General features: G+C 57.9%; 1 protein-coding gene across 1 annotated transcript in view; it reads left to right on the forward strand.

The window, feature by feature from the left end:
* Nucleotides 1-9,314, forward strand: part of PLEKHO2 (pleckstrin homology domain containing O2) — a 22,790-nt gene extending 13,476 nt beyond the window's left edge. Inside the window, exons 4-6 of the mRNA XM_018054342.1 lie at nt 2,696-2,800; nt 4,286-4,384; nt 6,314-9,314. Coding sequence (XP_017909831.1) covers nt 2,696-2,800; nt 4,286-4,384; nt 6,314-7,330 — 1,221 coding nt within the window. The 3' untranslated portion in view covers nt 7,331-9,314. The remainder of the gene's footprint in view (nt 1-2,695; nt 2,801-4,285; nt 4,385-6,313) is intronic.

Below are 9,576 nucleotides of genomic sequence, written 5' to 3' on the forward strand. Positions count from 1 at the left end.
ATCGCCTTGGGTGTTCCCGTCCTCAGTGAGGCCACGGGCTGGCCAGGAGGTCACATGACCCCGGCTGTCTGGTCCTGAGGCCGCCTTTTTTTCCCTCTAATCAAATAAACAAAGACTCCAGTGTCTTGCATGCCCCTCTCCCTCCTGCCTCCCCATCCCCACACCCCTGCCATGAGGTCACAGGCAGACGCTGCCAGGAAGCAGGGTGGCCTCTGCTGGACCTTGCTGCCCTGCTGGTTTCAGCCAGCTTGGCCCTTTCCTCTTTCCTGCCTCCTCTCTCCCCCTCCCACTTCTTTCCTCTCTGCCATTTTGTCCTCCCCCTTTTCCCAGCCAAGTGGGCCTTCTCTGTGTCCAGTCCTGTTAGCTTCTGAACTCCTAGTGGGGCCTGTGCCCTGGGGCTTCTTGGGAAGGCTTGGGGAGGGACCATCGGTGCAGCCTGTGGCTCTTCAGGATGTGGGGTGGGGGTGGGGCAAGAGGAGCAACTTCTTGGTCTTCTGTCTGTCCCTATTCTGATCACCCTTCTATCTGTCCCTATTCTGATGCCTAGCTCATTCAGGCAGGATTACTGGGTTCCTTAGGGTGGGGCTGGGTCCTGTATAACTTCGTATTCCCTCTCCTGGGGAACCCCTGGGCCAGCACACTCCCCCCAGCCTGCTTAGATGGGCTGGCCAATGGGAAAGAGTTACAGTTTGGGTTGGGTGCAGTGGTTGGATTTTTTGTCCCATTGAGGCCCCAATTAGTAAAGAGACCCTTGCAGTTCTCATTGCAGGTTAGTGGGACTAGAACTCGGATGTTGACTCCTCAGTCAGTGCTCATTCTCTGCCCTACTCTTGCTGCATCTTTTTCTGAGTTCAAGTGTATGCTTCTCAAGCTGTCTGGGATGCTAAGTCCTGCACCAGGCAGGGGCCCCACCCCACTGACTCTGGGGCTGCAAGCAGGGGCAGTAGCTGGGCTGATGGGCTGCCTGGGGCCACCGTACTCACAAACCCCATCAAAGGGTTGAGCGGGCCCTTTCAGAACTCGATGCAGTGCTGTCCCTTCCTGAGCCCTGAGCAGCCCTGATGGCTGGGCTGAGGCAGTTGCCAAGGTGCCCTGGGGTTTCTGACTTAGCTGCCGATCTCCTGCCAGGATCGAATTTACCCTGGTCATGCAAATGAGCATTTGGCTGTGCCTGGAGTGGGGAGGTGGGTGGGACCAGGGCCCTGTATGAGGAGAACTCAGAGGCAGCCAGGAGGAAGTTATATAACGAGGATGCTGAGGGGGCCAGGCGGGCCGTGTGTTATATAACCAGGAGAACGGCAGGAGGGAAGGCACGATCTAACACCCGGGCGGGGATGGGCAGCTGGTGACCTGCCCGACAAAGAGCTAGGGCATCTCGAGGTCAGAGAGTGGGCAGAGGCCCCAAAACGGGAACCAAGGGCCAGCTCATTCATTGATGAGCTTTTCATTCAGTAACTACTTACTGAGTACCCACTATGTGCCAGGCCCTGGCTTTGTTGTTGTTTAGTTGCTAAGTCTTGTCCATCTCTTGTGTGACCCCATGGACTGTAGTGAACCAGGCTCCTCTGTCCATGGGATTTCCCAGTGAGTTGCCATCTCCTCCTCCAGGGGGTCCTCCTGACCTAGGGATCGAACCTGCATAACCTGCATTGGCAGGCGGATTCTTTACCACTGAGTCACCAGGGCATTCAGTTCCCTCAGCATTGCTTTTTAGTAGGCAGTGGCACCCCTTTTTCCAGATAAGGAAACTAGGACTGTTTTGTGCAGGAGAGAAATGGTGACAATTCCTATGACTGAGCACCCTGTCTGTGCCCACTTCCACGTTTAACGCTTTGCTACATCATTGATCTTCACAGCTCCCTGAAGTTCAGGGTCAGCCAGCTGTGAGTGCTGGTCTGTCCAGCTCAGGGGCCCTACTGCTGTGTCCGCCATGGAAGGTAGCTCCTCGGTCTGAGTGGCTTCACTCCTTCCGCTGTTTCCTGTCTGACCTTGGGGCCTGTCCAGGAGGGGCCTCTCTGAGCTGCCTCTGATTCTAATGTAGGAGCTTGGAGCTTGTGGCTTGGGGTGGGGTGAAGGGGGGATGTGAGGCTGAGCCATGGGATTACTTCAGGCCGCCTTGGCCAAGTCCCGTCTCTCTAATGAGCCTTGTCTATATGATGAGGGGGCTGAAATGGGCCCCCTAAGGCCTTTTCTCTCTTTCAGTCCATGACTCAAGGCCAGAACGGAGCCTCTGGGACTTTTTCTCTTGGCCAGGACTAGGTGTGGGGCCCCTGGGCAGCTGTAGGTGGCCGTTGTTCTCGTAGGCCTTCTCTGATGGCCACCCCTCACGCCTGTCACCTGTGTCATACTCAGTCTGGCAGATGTAGACTGGGACTACATTCCTACTTCACAGAGAAACCTCAGAGGCCAGGCTGCGGTCTGGGGAAGTCACAGAGGGTGAGACCAGATCTGGGCAAGGCCGACTTGAATCCCAATCCCTGGCAGCTGTATACATGGAGAGGGTCCCTTCTCGGATGGGTCTGTCTCCTCCCTTGCTCTGGAGTCCCCATGTGAGACCTGATATGGGGGTCACTTTGGTTTGCTCCTGACCAGCTGTGGGAAGGTAGATTTCAGGCTGTGGTGGGAAGTTTCCCTAAGACCCCAAGTGTGAACCCTTACAAATGCCTGCCATTCATCACACCCATGCCTTTTGCAGGTCAGTGACATCAAGTTCCAGGCACCCAGTGGGGAGGAGAAGGAATCCTGGATCAAAGCCCTCAACGAAGGAATCAACCGAGGCAAGAACAAGGCTTTCGATGAGGTGCGATGCAGTCCTCTGGGTCTCTTTTCCCTCCACGTGTGATCTCAGAGTGGACCCTGTCCCCCACCCCAGACAACCCCTTGATTATGTCACTGCTACAAACACTGGGGCACCTGCTGTTGTTACCTCATTTAACCTCACAACACACTTCAAAGTAAATGTCTGTGTTCCCATATTGCAGATGAGGAAACTGAGGTGTAAGGAAATTTAAGTACGTATTTTTAAATTAAAACATGGGTAGAATTTAACTGGTTGCAACCATGCTTCCTTTCCAACCCAGATCCAGCCGTAACAGCAGGTGGGCCCAGGGCAGAGAGGTCTGGGGTGAGCTGAGAGCCTGACAGCTTACTCTTCAGTTGGGCTGTGAAGTCCGAGCTTGGCTGGCTCTAGGCCAGGCCCTCCTTACCTGTCTGCAGTGGCCATCCAGCCCCCTCTCCCTGATGCCAGCGGGGCCATGATCAGGCTCTGGGCAGGAAGGGTGTCCCACAGGGCCAGATCTCCTAGGGAGGGTTTATCTTTGACATTGTGGATTCATAGCTATTTGGGCTAAAATGGACCAGGGGGCCACCTAGAGTGACCCCTTGGGTTGCAGAAGACTGAGGTTGATGGGGACGAATTCTCCCAGGCAAGTTCCCTCTTAACACCCAGGTTCCCTTACTGGCAGCCATGGCTCCCAGGTCACGTCTTATGTGACTGTGTCATATTCAGCCCTTCACTAGTTTGGTAGAGTGTCCCCATTGCATGGGAGAGGATGTTGGAGGCCACAGGAGCATGGTGTCAGCCGACAGCCTTGATGGAGCAGGACCAGCTGCTCCACTGCAAAGATCCCCAGGTGGGCCTGAGTCTCACCTCAGGGGAGAAGAGTCTTAGAACACCCCCCATCACAGGGACCAGCTGCACTGGGATTCAGTCTGGATTTCCCACATGACTCACTGTGGCTTCCTGGATACTCCTTGCCCACATTCCTCACCCGCAGAGAGGGTACCCTCCAGGCTTCCCGCCCCAGGGGGAGTAGAGTCCCTGGTCTTTCTTGAGCTTTTCTTTCAGGATCCTCAGGGGTCCTGGGAGAGTGACTGGGGCCAAGGAAGGCCTTTTCTGAAAGCCAGGTACTAGGGGATCATGGGCTGTCTCCTCCCCACTCCCCCCCGGCTAGGCACGAAAACAGCCACAGAGCTGCTTATATACTTTCAGTGGACTGAGAAGTGAGGGCTGATGGCCTGCGTTTGGGCAGAGAGACTGAGGCACAGAGGGTAGCTGCAGAAGAGGGTGAGCCTTAGGTTGCAGAGGGACGACAAAGGCCATGTAGAGACAGGTGGGAAAGCAGAGACCTGGATGCAGGGAGAGGCCTCAGAGAGACAGTGTGGGGCACCGGACCCTGTCAAGCAAGGGGGAGGTGCAGACCCCACCTCTGGGTCAGATCACACCTGGCCATTTCTTCCCCTCCCCAAGGCTGGGTGGGGACTGACACGGTTTCCTCGTTCTCAGGTCAAGGTGGACAAGAGCTGTGTCCTGGAGCATGTGACACGGGACCGTGTACGTAGGGACCAGCGGCGCCGGCCCCCTACGAGAGTCCACCTGAAGGAGGTAAGGCCTTGCCCTCAGCTTGGAAGGGTTGGGGGTCGGTTGAGCCTGGGACTGCAGCTGCTTAGGTGGCAGCGGGCTAGGGGGCTACCTTGTTCCTAAGCACTCTTGGCATCAGGCTGAGCTGACCCTTGAAGCACAGGAAGGGTTTCAGTAGGGAGACTTGGAGTGAGGGAGGTCCTGGGTGTAAGGAATGGTGTGAGTTTGAGGCCCCAGCAGGGGAGTTTAAGATGTGCTCTGTCCCTTTGACTGGGAGATGGTGTGGGAAGGCGGGGTTGGGGGGCGGAATTGTGGAGGTCTTGAAAGCAGGGTTTGGGGGCAGGATGGATGGAAGGGTGTGTTCCAGATGTCAGTTGGAGGCCCTGGGTAATATGGGTTGGGTTGATGAAGGGAAAGCCAGGGGGCCAGGAAACAGAGGCAGAGGTAGGGCCTACAGGGTCCAGGAGGGGTAAAAAGGGAGGGGCCAGTGGGAGAGACACTGGGCAGCAAGAGCCACCTGGGCTTGTGACTGAATTCAGGGCTCAGGGAAGCAGAGTGAACACGCAGGGTTGTCAGAGTGCCCACATGCCAGGAGACCCGGGCGTGGGAGGGGGAAGGGAGGAGTCCTTCCTCAGACCTTGGAGGACAGGAAGGAACCTCAGCAAATGTTACCTTTGAGGAATGAGGGGCACAGGGAGCCAAGGAAGAGGAGGCCTGAGAGGGGTGCATCCAGAGAGAAGGGCCCTGGACCGTGGGTCATCAGCCAGGTTGGCAGCCACAAGTCATGGGACAGGACTGGGGAAAAGGCAGACGGTGATGATTCCAGCGCATTTTCTCAGAGAAGGAGTCGGCTTTGGGCTGTCATGGCGTGCAGAGCCGGGGGTGCTGGTGCGAAGGAAACCGTGGCGGGGAAGGAGGGAGACAGAAGGGGGTCTAGGTCATTGGATGGTTTGCTTTTGAAATGAGACAGCTTGTTCATGTCTGTCCGCTGAGGGAAAACATCCTGCAGAGGGAGTGACTGAAGCAGCCAGAGAGGAAAGGCATGTCTGAGGGAGGAAGCCTGGGAGCTATGGGGAGGGCCAGCCTTGGGGAGGGGGACCCTCTGAGAAGAATTTAGGGAGGGACTCGTGTCCTGTGACTGAGTACATGTATAGGCCTGGTCACCCTTTGCGTGTGAAAGGGAGTGAAGACCTTGAGGGACCTCGGGCAAGGGGCCTCCTGCCCAGTCCCGCTCCAGGCCCTCCGCGGAGTTGTCCCCATGGCCTTGGGGCTGCTGGGTGTCCCTGTGGGCCCCTGGGGCCAGGTGGGGACAGCTGCCTGCTGGGTGCAGCTGTTCTCCTCTGGCGGCCAGCTGTGGTCTCGGGCTGCCCATGTCTGGGGCCACGTGTGATGACATGAGGAGAGTGGGCACTGGCTGCTGAGCAGCTGGGCAGGGGAAGGCTGGAGAGCTCTGGCCCAGAGGGCTGGCAGGCCAGACAGAAGTCTCCACAGCGAGTGAGCGCAGGGTGATGCAGGAGACTCGTGTGTGAGACCTGATCCTGTCGCCTGCTGGGTGGGTGGTTGCAGAGAAGGGACCCTCCCAAGGTCTACAGCCAACTAGGGGGCTGAAATAGGGCCCTGTTCCCTGCCACCCAGGCCAGCACAGTTGCCTTTCAAAAGAGCAGCCTATTACGCAAGCCAGGCTGAGGCCTGAGAGGACACCTTGGTTCTAGCTTCCTGGCCTGTGATTCCAAAACCAGGTATTTTATGGAAGTGAGAGAGATGAGAGGATTCATCAGAGAATCACTTTAGCTACTAATCAGGTGGCTTTGGAAGCCAGAGCAAAGGGCACGGACGGCGTGGGAGGCCAGGTGCGTGGGAAGCCTGGATGAGAGGACTTGAGTACTCTCGTAGGTGGGCACAGCTGACCCAGTGGCCGGTCATCCAAGTTGATGTCATGTCCTGCCCTTGCAGGTAGCCAATGCTGCATCTGATGGGCTTTCGCGTCTGGACCTCGATGTTCCGAACAGCGGGCCGCCAGTGTTAGCCCCTAGCGACGATGTCGATGCAGCCCAGCCCCGGGAGACACCCCGGCCGCCCATGCCTCCTGCCAAGCCTTCCCCAGCGCCTGAGACCAGCAGTGCTGGTGACAGATTGGAGACCCCTGTGGGGCAGAGCGCCCCTACCCCTGCCCCAGCAAGCACTGAGGCCCACCCTGAAAGCCAAGAAGACTCAGAGACTCCAGTGGTGGAGGACAGTGACTCTGAGCAGCCCCCCAACAGGATCCTGCCCGACAAGCTGAAGGTGAGCTGGGAGAACCCCAGCCCTGAGGAGGCCCCTGACTCTGAGAGTGCAGAACTGTCCCAGGTGCCGGGTGCTGAGACTTCTGAGGCTGGGCTCAGGGAGGGTGGGAAGCCCCCTACCCCCCCACCCAAGATCTTATCGGAGAAACTGAAAGCGTCCATGAATGGCGTGGAGGCTTCTGGGCCAGCTCAGAGTCCTGGGGCCTCTGAGGCGTCTGCTCCAGGCCCAGCAGAGGTCTCAGTGAATGGTGTGGATGACAGTCCTGAGCCCCTCCAGTCATCCCAGGCTGCAGGACCCCCAGGAACTCCCCCAAAGGCTACAACGACATCCACCGCCCTCCCCCCCTGGGACCCACAACCTCAGTTCCATCCCCGCTGCTCCTCCCTGGGGGACCTGCTGGGGGAAGGCCCCCGACGTCGGTGGCAGCCTGGGGAGCAGCTGCATCGGGCTCAGCTGGAGGTGAAGGTGGCCTCAGAAAAGACAGAGAAACTGTTGAACAAGGTGCTGGGCGGTGAATCAGCCTCCGTAAACGCCGAGACGTTGCTCAGCCAGGCTGTGGAGCAGCTGAGACAGGCCACCCAGGTCCTGCAGGAGATCAGGGATCTGGAAGAGATGAGCCAGGAAGCGCCTGGGCTCCGGGAGAAGAGGAGGGAGCTGGTGACCCTCTACAGGAGAAGCGCACCCTAGGGCCTGCCGGGCCAGGGACGTTCCCTGCTGGCCGGCTTAGTCCCTCAGAGCCCAGCCCTGCCGAGAAATGTGTTTCTTCAGGCTGTAGAAGGGCCATCAGGCATGTCTGGGTTCGGCCAGGACCTGTAGAGACTCCTGGGATCCTTCCCTCCCTGCCCTGGCCAGAGGTGCCAGGTAGCGCCCAGGGCTGCTGTCTGGCTGGGCCTCCGGTTCTGGGCTTGGGCTGGGAGCACACACTCGGGACGTCTGTGCTTGTGTGGTTGTTCCGAACAGCCCGAGGGCCTTGGCACAGGGCTCGGGGTTTCCGGGGGCGGCATCATCTCTACTTCCCGCCCTCAATGGTTTACATTCCTGACTTCTGAATAGAGCACATGGCCAGATGTTCCCAGGCAGAGCCTCGTGGCAGAGGCAGCTTCGGGCCATAACTGACCCTCCCCACCCACCTCTTCCCAGAGGTGGCTGGGGCCTCAGGTCTAGACCAGAGGTTCGGCCTTCAGTTGAGTGTGACCTGGATCCCAGCTGGGGCCTCTGAAGGCAGGTGGGAGGCATCTGTGTGAGAAAGCCATTAGCTGTGTGGCCCCTCCCTGGGCCCGTTTCCTATTCTGCAGGCCTTCCCCTCTGGTGAGCCGGGCTTGGTGGACTCCAGGGTAGAGGAGGAACTCGAAGGGTCTCGTAGTCTTTTCCCTGCCCCGGACCAGCTTGGGTCCAGCCTTGCACATTCCTGTTCAGGTAAACCTGATGTCAGCATCAGAAAATCCTGTATTTAATTCATTATAAATCAACATTCAGGAGTGAAGCTGCCCCAACTTCTGTGCTTTCCAGATGGGGTTTATATCTGGGTCTCCTTGGTTCCTTCTCAACCCAGACGGGTCCAGTACCCCAGTTATTTCTTCAAATGCTGACGGGAGCGGTTGGGCCTGAAATCACTTCCCTCTCCCCTTTCCCCTCCTCCCATGGCTCTGGCCCCACATGGACTGCTCCTCCTGAGCTTCCCTGTGGAAGGAGCTTTATCTCCTTCCTGGTCCGTCCTGTCCCTACCCCTTCCCTGCAATATCATCTCTGGCTCCAGAGCACATCCGGTCTCTGTCCTGCTGCAGCGGCTAGACTGAGGGCAGGGTTTGTAAGGTGCGGAGGCCCTTAGGGCCGCAGCCGCTCCCTGGGGCCTGTGGGAGTAGGAGCAGCTTCTGACAGGCCTGCTCAGGGGTTTCTGCAAGTGCACTTTTGTTTACTGAAAGAGAGGGAAGCTCACAGCTGTGTGCTTTGGCCTTCCTGTCCATCGCCCCACCCCCAGCCACTAGTCATGCCCACTGAGGCCTGCAGGTGCAGGTCCCTGCCTTCTTTACTCTGCTTCTGTTTGGTTCTTGAGGGTAGTGGCAGGTGTCAGGAGGGGCACGTGTCCAGTCTGCAGCCTGACTGTGCAGGGGTGTGGGCGAGCAGCAATGTCATGACTCGTGAGCCCCCATTGGCCTCCCTGAACCACACTCCTTGGACAGACTAGGCTCCCAGACCTAGCCTGTATGAGGTTTCCTCATACATCAGATTAGATCAAGGTCCACCCATCTCTCCATATGTCTCCAGTATGAGAGCAAGAATGTCACCAGGGGCCCACCTTCACGTGGCCCCTTCCGTCTTCTTTGGAGAACAGCCTTCCCTCACCAGCCACCTGGGCTGGGTGAGGCATTCACCAGATCACCTCCTTCCTGGGACTAGAGCCTCAGTTTCCTGCTCTGACAAGTGACCAGGCTGAGCAAGCAGCTCTGGGGTCACCTCAGTGGCTTGATGCCATTGGTTCCTACGGGGTGCCTGTGCCTTGGCAGCCTGGACGCACGGGGGACGCCAGCTTCCAGGGGAGGGGAGGAGGATCCGGGATATGCAGGGACTGCCTGGCTGGCCTCCCGGAGGAGGGTGGCATTCCATGTCTTCTGCTTATGAAGCGCCTTTCTTGAGAGTTTGGCAATAAATCCCTTTTTATGGAACTTCTCTACCACAAGCCTGTTTGTTGATGTGGAGACTGGCTCCAGGGCCTCATGGAAGCAGAGGATAGTTGGTGGTTGATGAGGGCATCACCAGTCCTCCAAACTCTGTTCCAGGGCCCCCTTCTCATAGGCCAGGCTAGGGGGGCTTGCCTTCTCACAGTGCTCCATCTTCGCTAAACTTGGTCTGGCCTTGCAGTCTCACCCCTTCCACCCAACACGTTTCTACAGCCTGAGGGCTAAGTATCATAGGGAACAGTACTGAACAGTTTT

Source organism: Capra hircus, chromosome 10 (assembly GCF_001704415.2).
Source record: "Capra hircus breed San Clemente chromosome 10, ASM170441v1, whole genome shotgun sequence".
Classification (NCBI taxonomy): domain Eukaryota; kingdom Metazoa; phylum Chordata; class Mammalia; order Artiodactyla; family Bovidae; genus Capra; species Capra hircus.